The sequence below is a fragment of the Choloepus didactylus genome, chromosome 12, assembly GCF_015220235.1.
Source record: "Choloepus didactylus isolate mChoDid1 chromosome 12, mChoDid1.pri, whole genome shotgun sequence".
In the NCBI taxonomy this organism is placed as follows: Eukaryota; Metazoa; Chordata; class Mammalia; order Pilosa; family Megalonychidae; genus Choloepus; species Choloepus didactylus.
In genome coordinates this window covers 14,822,878-14,835,457 of record NC_051318.1, presented here as the reverse complement: position 1 = coordinate 14,835,457, position 12,580 = coordinate 14,822,878, and the positions used below count along the sequence as shown (strand labels likewise).

At 42.5% G+C, this 12,580-nt stretch overlaps 1 protein-coding gene across 1 annotated transcript; it reads right to left on the bottom strand.

The window, feature by feature from the left end:
- Nucleotides 1-3,052: 3,052 nt before the first annotated feature.
- On the bottom strand, nt 3,053-12,374 carry AMER2 (APC membrane recruitment protein 2). Its single transcript, XM_037800530.1, has one exon. It carries the CDS (start codon nt 12,255-12,257, stop codon nt 10,368-10,370), a length of 1,890 nt encoding a protein of 629 aa, XP_037656458.1. The 5' UTR covers nt 12,258-12,374; the 3' UTR covers nt 3,053-10,367.
- Between the last annotated feature and the right edge of the window lie 206 nt (nt 12,375-12,580).

The following is a 12,580-nucleotide window of genomic DNA, read 5'->3' as shown; positions in this document are numbered from 1 at the left end:
AGGAGCTGCAGTTTACAGAGGCATTTTGGAGATGGACTTTGAAAGCAGACTTTTGCTCCAGAGAAGGTAACAGGTACAAATGCCCCAAGAGCAACTGAGAGTGACATTTTGGAGAGAAGCTGCAGCCTAGAGAGGAGCGTCCTGGGAGAAAGCCATTTTGAAACCAGAACTTTGGAGCAAATGCCAGCTATGTGCCTTCCCAGCTAACAGAGGTTTTCCAGACGCCAATAAGCATCCTCCAGTGAAGGTACCCGATTGTTGATGCATTACCTTGGACACTTTATGCCCTTAAGACTGTAACTGTTTAACCAAATAAACCCACTTTTATAAATGCCAATCCATTTGTGGTATCTTGCAAAAAGGCAGCGTTAGCAAACTGAAACACCATGTCGCATATAATGGATATGATTTTTCATTAGATGTAAACCTGCAAGAAGAATTTGGCATTGGGCTTGGGACAAGTCTTGTTGTTTAGAGGAACCGGAATCCTCTAGAAAGTGTCTGCTGAACAACAACAGTGTTCTCATTCAGAACAACCCCCAGGGACTCTCAAAGACCTTCCAGAGGGCCCCTTTTCCCCAGAGCATGTGGAGTATAAAGATCTGAGGAGGTGAGGAGGAAGCCCACCTCTCACAGACCTGGAAGTCGGAAAGACATCAAAGGGGTGATCTTAGGTGGTGACACTCAACACAAATTCACACTTTGATGACACCACCCAGGAATAACAAGGAGAAAGGGGTTTATCTGCAGCATGTGGGTCCTGGCCTTTGCCCACAGCTTCTATTCTTTCTTGGGAATATCCCTTTTCCATCCCCTCACCAGTCTTCCACCATGCCCAACTGGTTCATGAGCAGCTGACATATCCTAGCGTGTGCAGGAACCCACTGGTACAAAGAAAAGGTGGCTTAGAAAATTCCAAGGATAATTTTTCATTAATTTGTTCTCCTGGTTTAGATTTATGACATTAAACTGTCCCTTCTGAGGATGCCTGTTCTCATTCCCCTTTAGTTCACAGTTCACCTGTAGGACCCTAAACCTTAGAATTAAAGATCTTCATACAGTGAAAGCAGCATAAAAGGAGGAAATCATGTGGACCCTCAAAACTTGCCTATGAAGGCCACAGGTTGGAGACTGACCTTCAGTCTTCAAACTGTACTCCGTTCTTCAAGAACTCCTTCCGAGTCAGAGAGATGGTGTTTCTTTGAGCACTAGATAAGATGTTGCCTTGAGTTTGAGTGCCATGTGGTATGGAAACAATGTTAGCTTTGAACTCTAGAATCACACAACACACTCAGGGCAGAGGGACCCCATCCCATGAGAGATATTCAGGAACTGAGGCCAATGGAGGGACCAAGGGAACAAGAGATTGACAGAGCATAGACCTTACTCATTCATTGCTTCAAATTGCCCTCCTGCTTAAATTATCTTCTCTCTGTAAAGCCCATATAGTTGCATTTATTAGGTTAAGTGCATCGATTTTCATCTCTCCTGTAATAGACCACCCAGCTATCTGCCTTCAATGATGGATTGAGCTATCCCTTGGAGCCTATCTTTTGGTGTCTGAAGTGGAAGCTCCATTCCAGCTATTTAGCTCCTGACTCCCCAAACAGCTTAGCTACTACCCCTGGCTTCATCCATCAAGAATCCAGTTTTTCCCCTATTCTCTCCTTCCCCTGATCATACATAGGTTTTTTAATTTTAGAATATTGTACATCAGAACAACACACTTCAAACCACCTCTTCTCCCATTTGTTTCCCTGTTTTTATAAAAGCACACTTCAACTCTCCACAATTCAACCCCCACCAAACAAGTCCCTACCCTATCTATATCAAAACAAGTTCTCTGGTCAAGAAGATCTGAACCCCAACCCACTTTTTATAAATATCTTGTTTACAAAAGAAGCTAAGGGGATATATGCAAAATCATACTATGTGTGGAGCACCTACATTTCTGAAAGTTAATGGTGATACAACAACCCCCCAAAATGTCTCATTATCCTTATTTGATTGAATAGAAAACTGAGACTCACAGAATTAAGGAATTTGCCTTGGTTCACAGAGCTGGTATGTGTCCTAGTCAGGATTCAAACCCAGATCTAGTTTGGTTCCCAAACTTGGGTCTTTTTACCATACTTTACTACTTCAAAGACTTTAGGGTAAATTTCCTAGCATCTCTGAGTGTCAGTTTCCTCATTGCCTAAGTAAAGGAGGTTGGACAATTATCTTGAAGTACCTTCCCTCTTAATTCTAGGAAAAGAGAGGAAGAGGAGCGAGGAGGAAGGAGCTGGAAGGTGGAGGGGAGGGGCAGTGGAAAGGAAGTAGAGGTATGTGAACTTCCTCTCTCATTTTCTGTGGTTCTATTGCTATATATATTTACTCTGACTAATCTCTTTTCCTATGACTAAAGAGATCCTTTTGGAAGTTTATCCTTATTATATACTACAGATAAAGTTAGTATGGTTGTTTCTTGGTATTTAAGGGAAGTATAAGCAACTGCAGTGGTATGATCAAGCCTATTTTAAAGGAGGTGTACTTCAAAACCATTTATGCCAACAATCTTCAATTCTTATTTTTCGAATATAAAATGCAACAGCCTCATTTTTATTTGCGTTGAGTTTCAAAATACTATAAATCTGAACCTGTTAAGCATATGAAGCAAAAACGTACCTCCCAAACAAAACAAACAAAAAGCAAAAATGGTTCTTTAAAAAGACTCCAATGGCCTTTATGTTGGCAGATACCTAACAGTCACTGCTGATTAGCTGACTTCATATGGGTTTACAAGGAATGGCGATTTTTCTGAGTAAAAGGTTCAGAAATCAGATTAGAGTCGCAAATAAGCTTTTCAAAAGGCAGCTGCCCAGACCAGCTTTTCATCTGTTTCAAAGTAGGGAAAGAAATGGGCCTTCTATTGTTCTTTCCACCACTCAATCACACACACACACACACACCCATCACTGTATCATTATCACCATCATCACTATCATTTCTAAAAACGGAAAAGACTGGAAATAAAATTCATCCTAGAAAAATGACAGCCAATGGCATTCTCTTTAGATGCAAAGGGACAACAAAATTTATTGGCTGAATTAAACACAACAGTTAAAATGGCAGTCATATTTTCATTTTAAGAGGTTCGAATGAAACAAGAAAAGTGCTATTAGTCCAAGCTTCTTACATTCATGAAAAGAGTGACTATCAAAAAAAACAGTAACATGCACAATGGTACATACACATAAAATGGAATTATATCAACAGATATACAAAATACTCAAAATAAAATATTTACAGGTTTAAAAATATAAACATTGATTCATCTGTCTCATTAGCCATTGGAGCAGAGAAAGGGGAAAAAGAATATCACAATTTAGAATTATTTTTAAAACAAGTTTTAAAACATAGAGTAGTTCTCAGAGACCATTTTCAATATTTTTGGAGAGTCTAACACTCTATTATAAAAATAATATCTATAAACCTACTAACAATTTTCCTCCTGTGCACAAAAATAATACAGCCACAAGCTTGTCCTCAAGGACATACCTGACTTTCAGAAAATTAATGATACAAATGGAGTTCCTCATCTGGGTTTTCTTTATCATTGTCTTCAAATAACCTACAAGTGCTTGTTTTGCACTGAGATACTTTACATAAATAACTTGGGCAAAACCTGAAGTTAACAATAAGTCTGTTTGGTAGCTGGTGTCAAGTAAAAATGAGAGGAACTTACTCTGGCTGTAACATCAAAACCATTTTCCCTAATATTTCTGATAAATCTACCACTACCAGATCTGCCATGTTAAATTTAATGAAGAAAATGTTAAATATTATTTCTTTAGAGTTTCTCTTTCCTTTATTTAGAAATAAATGTGTAGTGGGGGATAAATGGTTGCAATGTAGATATTTAAGAAAGTACATTATTTCCTTTAGGCTATGAGGGGCCATTTTGTGACTTGTTAACCAGTGTTACTATATGTCTACTCAATGCTCCTGTGCTGTTTAATCAGACATTTTTAGTATTTCTGCTTCCATTTATTACATGGAATACATTTATATCCATTTGTCAGTAGCTTAGCTTATAGTCTATTAAAAATATATCTTCTCACATAGAGCATAAAGTTACTCTACCTGATCATTAAATAATTTCCAAAAGTTACTCCAGTATACAATTCAATAGAATGACTACCCGTTATTGAACTCTTCCACTGCATCTCATTAAAATGAGGTTTAAAATTCAGGAAAAAAGCATTTGACCAGCACACATTTAGTAAAACCAACCTCATTAATTGTGACAGCTATATGGTTTCAAACTGATTTTGCCTAAATACCAAAAGTGGAAGAAAGCTCAAGTTACAACCTGCCAGAATCATGACTGAAATTTCATGTGCTGGTTTTATTATTTAAAAAGCCCTCATCAGTTATAAAATCTGTATGTAGACCTACTAATATGTAGCTCTAAAATAATTGGAGGATATGGCCCAAAATTTTGGCTGGCCTACCTGGTGAGAAAAATACCTGCTAAACTCTGAGATCTAACTTTTAGACTTTCATGTAATTTATATTATATAAAAGCTGTTAAGTAATTTTTTAAAAACCCCAAATAATTAAAAAAAAAAAAACAAAAAAAAAACAGCAAGATCACTTTTAACTAAAATAGTCATCATTTTAATGCTATCCAAAATCATAAAAGTCTGATTTGGCTCTCGCAATTTAGAACATTGATCAGTTTCTTACTTTAAACAAATTACACAAAAATGGAATCTTATGGCTAAAAAAGGATTTATAATTAAAGCATGAGCTTTAGAGTTAGATTTCTGGCTCGAATTCTGTCCCTGTTACTTATTAAATAGCTGACTTTGGGCAATGTACTTAGCCTTTCCAAGCATCATTTTTTTCCTCTCTTGGGTGGAGCCAATACTACCTTCCATGGTTTTTGTGAACAAAGATAACAAAACAAAAGAAAGCACAGAGCATCACTACTGGCACATATTGAATACATAGTGTATGTCAGTTATTTGAATTAATAATAAAATGCTCAAATATACAAGGACTGACACATAGAAGGTGTTCAATAAATGTTAGGTGCATGAATTAATCAGAAAATATGGGCCAGAATTCAATGGCTGTAGACGGAATATAGGATGTGCTACTTTGAAGGAGCCAGGTTCTCGTCTAGAATGAAGAATTGCATCCAGGCGAGGAATAACGAAGCCAGCTACCATTTTAACAAAGAACACAGAACACCAAGAATGAGTCTAGAAGGGGCGTAAGGTGGAAAAACAAAAAGTGAAACGTGCTGGGAATGACTGAAATTCTATCAGGGAAGCAGTATCACCATGACAACAGAAGAGCTTTCTGTCTCTTCTTTCAGGGTTAATCCTGCAGAGAAGGTATCTACAAAGCAAGCAGCTTGTTTGCCTACTAACTGTAAAATAGTAGCACATCCTGCTTTAAGTGATGGTGGACGCTGTAATCTCTGACACAAAGCAATTTTAACCTTCCTGGATTCTACAGTCACTATTGAGTTTATATCTCTGTCCCAGAAACTAAGAAAAAATAAGACAGGAATAAAAAGAAACACAAAAGCTAGAATTAAAAATGACATACTAGGGAGACAATATTTTTACCTACCCCATATGGCAGCTAAGAGGACTAAGTTAGAAAATATTTATAAAGCTCTTAGCAGTGGCTGGCACATGTAAGTACACAATGAATGTTAATCATTGTCATAATTATCATTATCAATTTTAGAGGAATTTGTGTGGCATAATCCACACCACCCTTCCCCAAACTCACCCCACTCTGCTCCACCCTACAAACTATAAGCAACAAATACAAATACCAAAAAAGGGGAGGTAAAGTAAAATAAAAGTATTTTTAATGAATATTAAAATCCAGTTACAGTACAGCTGTGTGTGAGTTCCAACTTAATGGGGATTATTAAGTATTCGGTACAGCATATGCCCAATAAATATGTGTTGCATTGAATGAAAGCTAATATCCATAGTAAGACATGTCTCAGTTCTGGAGGTTTGTGACTATTTTAATCTTTCCTTTTTCAATTTGAAGAGGAACTCCTTTCCATAATCATGAAACCATCATTCTGAATCACCCTTTAAAAACATTTATCTGCAGGGAGATAATAACATTCCTTATGAGTGGTTATTGTTGCAACAAACTGTCTCTTTTAAACCATTATCGCAGTGAAAAGGCTTCTGAGGCACAATCCAAGACAGTGTCAGAAAATCTTCAGAGCAGGATGAGGTCACAAAATCAATGGCTGCCTTTGAGGGGGAACCACACTTCCATACTACCCAGACAATGTGACAGCTTGCTTATTTTTATGAAGTGCCTGCCTCGTTTCTCCACACAGACTATAAAAGCTCCCCAGTCTGCCATACTAGTCACAATAGCCTGAATTATTTCATAAATATATTTTTTTAATGATTTGAAATTTTCTCTGGGTGACTTTACTTAAATAAGAAGTGTGGGGCTCTTTCTCTGGCCTCACTGGAGAAGGGAGAAGGGGAGCTGGGTGGGGTTGAGGCTGGTGAGCTTCTCCCCATTTCCTACAGGTACTTTGGGTGGCTGTCCTCAATGGTGAGAAGAGGACATTGTGATGCTTTTTCCTAATGTTTAAGAGTATAAGCTTCTCTGGATTAATCTCGTGATAGGGGAGCAAAATATATGTGAATATATTGGAACATGTCTTAGTAGAAGCCAAATATATTTATAATTCAAGAAAGAGATTTGGTATACCCACAAGAGGTAATGAGTTCCATGGCACACATGGTCAGTGTGAAATATCCCATTAGTGACGTCTGAGGGCATTAAGCTGTGAGGATGAAAACAGAGGTCCAGGGAAGAAACCACGTGAATGATAACTTCATACAAACTTAACAGTGCAAAGTCACATGGAGAAAGATTCTACACCAACGTGGAAATACTGCAAACTCAAAGAAAGGTCAAAGAAATCTTGATACCTGATACAGCCTTTTGTCCTTGACAATAGTGTAAGCAAAGTACTTTCAAAGGCAAATACTTGAAAACTACCTCTGAGATGAATGAATAGACCCATTAAACTCAGTAAGTTGTCACTTTCATAGGTGTGAAACGTGTTGTACTTAATAGGCAGACAATTAGTGGAAAATGTATCTAAGGGGAGTCCTTAATGTTCTATGTTCCATTGTTATTAGGTGACATAAAAATCTATTTCCTCTTGTGATTATCTAAATTCTGTAGTAAACTTTCTCCCATGGGTGCAAATGGAAGAATAAAAGCACCAGTCACTATTAATACTAAAGCGGAGTGTTTCAGGTAACATATGTATGATGTAGATATTAAAGAGAGGCTGTCTACACAGAGCTAATAAGCCAACTAACTTCAGGGCAAATAATTGATTCGACTTTTTCCTTATTTTCCAAGCTCCTTGACCAAAATGTCTTAATCAACCAAGTGTCTTAGACTCATACATACCCATATTCATTACTTTCCTTAAAGCATCAGCAATTCTGGGCCTGTATAATCCTCACAAGGTAATTAAATAATGTACAAATAGCAATTTGGAAAATAAACCTATTAAAATCCTAAACACCAATAAAAAAACAATCTCCATGAAGATCAATGAGAAAGTAACCCTTGGCACCAGAAAGCCACTATAACCTTGTACAGTGATCCCTTTTCCACAGGTGGGAAGGTTGATCATCCAATCTTCTTGTTACCTCAGCACTTTTCCGAACAAGTTACTATGGCCATTTGATTCATTGCCTGAAGGCTTCATTTGATTGGTATGGGTGGAATTCTTTAAAGATATATTGAGCGAAAAAAAACCTTGGAAAATACGTGGAAAAAGAAAAGAAGTATTTTAAATCTTGTATAACTGGTTAATTTACAGGCAAGGGGAAATGAAGGTAAAACTTTGCTAATGCTTTCTTTTACTTATCCTAAAGAGGATGCGGTAAAGTGGTGTCAATGCAGAAATAAGTCCTAAAATTGTGAAAGCAAAATAGTTTCTTCGAGTGCTTAAGAAACAGATTGCCGTTGCTTTTACAATACTCTCACCAATTCTCCAGGTACTTTTAACTTGCCCACAATTGGACAAATGTAACTTTGCCATGGATTCATGCGAAGGAGAATGTAACCTATGCATGAAAATGCACAAGAAGCAAACGAAGATCCTTTGTTTTACTGCTAATAATAAAATTTATGTTCTCTCCATTCACTGGGGAAAAATGAATGTATTTGGAGTCTAAATAGTACATTAGTATTCAATCAAATTCAACTCCCTTTCTCAAGACAGAAATAATTCCGAAATTATTTCTAGAGCTATCGTAGACTTCTTTTGTCGGTTAGTTTGCATTGGTTAAGTGAGGGCATGAACATGTGTGAGTGTGTTGTGCTTCTATGAAGTCCTGGTGATGAATTCAGAAGGCTTAAGGCTATATCTGAGTGTAGGGCCTCATCTATAGACATGAGAAGGAAATTAAATATTAAAACATCACTTTGAAATAACATTAAGGATCTGACACAATTCAATAAACACCAGTAATGTGACTAACAAAGAAGCAGCTAAGAAATTCAGCAAACCTCTATCACCTCTTCTAATTGAGTCACTGCAAATTCAAAATGGGGAACTACCTGCTTTGTGCTTCTGGCTCAAATTTGTTTTCCCTTGATGCCTGTTTACTTTGTTACTTCCTTAATATTATTAAAATAGTTTTCATATATTTAATTTGCCTTCATCTTTCCTTTATAAAGCAGAAAACAAACTACCAATTCATCATTTAGGCAATCTCTCTGGAAGACAAGACTTACATAGAAGTGGTTATGTCATTTAGATATGTATTAATTTCACTTGAATAAGTCTCATCTTCCTGATACCTTCTAACAGAAGCTCTGATCTGTTGATTAAATACACTGAAATGCATTTCAAAAAGCATATGAATTTAATCATTAAACTCAAATAGCATTCTAGGAACTGCTTCAGTTTATTATCCAAACTAACTAGGCATATAGTAAACCTTTCTGAAATAAATGTTTCCTCTGAAATAGTAGAAAACATACATATAAGTAAACCACTTTTCAAAAAATCTTGGTATAAAGTGTTTATGATACATTGCTTGCTAATATTATATTCTGAAGACACCTGTCTTGGTCATAGTTATATAAAGCAAAAGTAAAATGACAGGAAAAGCTATATTTTTTCCATTGTTTTCCTTTTTGTGATCTTCAATTTGGACTCCCATACTGAGGAGTGGTTGGATCCAAAATTTTATAACCAAGGTAAAATCTCTGAAAATCAGGGTCTGGAGTGAAAAACAAGTAGACCCTTACCTAAGACAAGGCAAAACCCATCCTCTGTGACATGAGCACAATAGATTTTTTTTTTTTTCTTTTGAGAGCCGGAGAACCCATATAAAACAAAAACAGAGTTGCTTCAGGTTATGATACATAAATGAACATCAATGGTTTGGGGACTGTCATCGTATCTAGCAAAAAGCCAGATTTTAAATTCTAGTTTACTGGCAGACTATAAATGTTAACATCCGGATAAACTGTAAAATATGTAGCATTAACTACACATTGAAAGTTCCAGTTTATAAATGCTAAAATACTGTACCTATCAGCAATTAGTGAAATAGTTCCCTGATCCTGATTTTTGCACTGGGTGAGAAAAATAAAATAAAAGCAAAAATCTGTTCTGCGGAGCCAAGTATTTCTCCTCAAACAGATTGTCTAAACCAAACACATAGAAACTCTCCTCTATTTTGCTAGTGGTAGATAGTTAACCTATTTTCATACCTAGTAATGGAAAGTATGGAAGTTTGCTGCCAATCAATGATTCCCTCTGCTCATCAAGAAAATACATGGCTCTTTCAGCTTTGTAGGTTGTTTCCCACACAGTGATACAGCAAAGTCATCTTTTTCTTTTCCCCCTGGAAAGGAAAAGGAAAGGAAGGAAAAAAAGTGTTCTGGAAGAAGAAGGATCTTGTTTTTCGCAGTGTGAGTCTTGCTGGCCCTCTGACATTTACAAAGATTTGGTTAGGTCCTGTTTTCTGCAAAGGCAAATAAAGGTGACTTCTGAGTGTTCAGTGCATTAAAAAAAAAAAAAAAAAAATTAAAAAAGATCAAAAGGTAAAAAAGAAAAAAAAATGCTGGAAAATCATTCTCGGGGACATATCTTGAGAGGAGCACCCCAAGCATAGCACCCGCCTCTCTGGTGTCACCCTGCCCCTGCCCGGGGCGCGCAGCCCTCCTTAGAGCAGGGACGGTCCTAAGAGCCTTTCTTCGGGGGCAGCAAACCCCTCGTGGTGGCTTCGGGTGGGAAGTTGTACTCCTCGCCACGTGGTCCATCATGGCCTCCGGGGCCCTCACAACTTTTTGGTGCTGTCGTGGCAGGCGGCCGCCCGCAGGGTGGTCCCGGCCAGGCCCCGGCCGCTGACCTTGCGGACCAGCACCTTGGACACGGGGATCTTTGTTCTGCGCAGCTCGCTCCTGGCTGGCTGCGGCTGCGCCACGGGATGGCTGGACGGAAGGCTCGCCAGGTGCTTGACACTAACGGGGATTTTGGAGTCCTTCAGCAAGCTGCCCGGCGTTCTCAAGGGACAGGTGATGGTGCTGGGAGACACCGGCTTTAACCGCGACAGGCCGGACCACGTCTCCTCGTGGGCGGGCAGGGCCGGCGGCGCGTCCTCGGGGTCGGCGTCCAGGTCATAGAGGGCGTCGCCGCTGCAGCTGTCCCGAGGCAGGCCCGCCTTCTTCCCGCTGCCCGCGCCGTCCTCCTCGGGGCCCGGGGTGGTGGAATCCCAGTAGCCCTCGTCGCTGTTGGGGACGCCTTCCTGCTGCTCCTTCTCGGGGCGCTTGGGCTCCTCCTTCGGCTGGAGCTCGACGGGGATCCGGCTGAGCCTCCTGCGCTTGACCGAGGACACGTCCCTGGCCGCTTGCGCGCACCGGGCGTCTTTGGAGGCCTCGGGTCCCGCCTTGGCCTCCGGCGCCGCGACCTCCTGGGGCCCTTGCCCTTGATCTTCGGTCTGGGAGAGCATGTCCCAGAACTCCTGGAGGTAGGTGTCGTCCACCTCGTCCGGGCTTGCCATCTCCTCCCCGCCGCCTTGGTAGGCCACCATGCCGGGGGTCTTTTTGGAGAGCACTGGCTTGCCCGGCCCAGGGGCGCTCTTGTCACAGCCGGCACCTGCCTCCTCCTCTTGGTCTGCAATAATATCTCCACAGCCTGTAAGAGAGTCAAAGCTTTTCAGTGAAGTCACGTCAGAAAACATCAAACAAATACGATCAATCGATGGCTCTGAGGGCGGATCAATAGAGGAAGGGTCGGGGGCAGCAGACTCGCGGCCACTGCCACCTTCAGAGTCAACAAGGGGGACCGTCTTTATCAGAACGTCACCTGTTCCGGAGGCGTCCTCGGCCGGCTGCACCTCGCCGGCCCCAGGCTCGGGGGGTCCCGGGGGCTTCTCCCCCGCAGCGATCTGGCCCCGGGGGTCTCTGTGGTTCCGCACCCCGGGGCTCACGGGCTCTCCGGACTTCCTGGCTGGAGCCGCAGGCGCCGGGGCGGCCACCTCCTCTCCCCCTCGGAGCTCACCTGCGGGGTCTCTCGGACTGTCCTTGCTGGGGTCTCCAGCCTGGTCCGGGGGCCTGGGCGTCTCCGGCTTGACGCACTCCAAGCTGGCCGTGAGGGACCCGGGCAGGATCAGGCTGCCCTGGACGGCGGCCGGCTCCTCCTTGTCCTCCTCCTTGCCGCGCTTGTCCTTCTTGTGCCAGCGCATGCTGTGGAAGATCCCCTTCAGTCCCCTCTTTTGTTTGCCGCCAGCCTTGTTTGCCTCCGCAGGCTCCCCTCTGCCGTTCTCAGACCGCCCGTTCTTTTTCAGAAGGGAGAAGAAGCTGTGGGACTTGGCCACCGAGCTGTTAGCCAGAGAGCCCACGCCGGTGGCGGCGGCCCTGGGCGCATCGGGGCTGAGCTGGTCCCCGCGGCTGCCACCGCCACCGCCGCCCTGGGGTCCCCCGCTGGGGTCCTCCTTCTTGCCGCTCTCCAGCACCAGCACCTCGGCCAAGCCGTCGTGCGTCTTGCTCCTCACCATCCCGGTCTTGCCCGAGCTCTTCCCGTCCCCTTTGTTTTTGACCCCGAAAATGCTGGGCATGGTGCCCCCCGATTTCCTCTTCTTGAACAGTTTGAAGGCGGCTTTATTAATCTTGGCGGCCGGCGGCTCGGCGGCCGGGGTTTCGGCAGCACAGTCACAATGCAAGTCCATGTCTGCCGAGGGGGTCCCGGGCCCTGCCTCCTCCTTCCTCCCGCAGCGCCCCGCGGCCGCGCGCTCGCCGGGGCGCTCCCTGACAGCCCCGCGGCTGCGGCGCTGCCTGCCGCTGCTCCTGCTCGTCGCCATGGAAACCGGGCGGGCGCGGGGCTGCCGTCCCCGCCGGCGCGCGGGCCGCTGTCAGCCGGAGCCCAGGTCAGCCTGCGCCGCCCCGGCTGCTGCTGCTGCCGCCGCCGCCAGGGCACACGCGGAGAAGACGTCGTCCCCTCCCGAAAAAGGGCTTACATAATACCCTAACCCACTTCTGATCCGACTTGGCT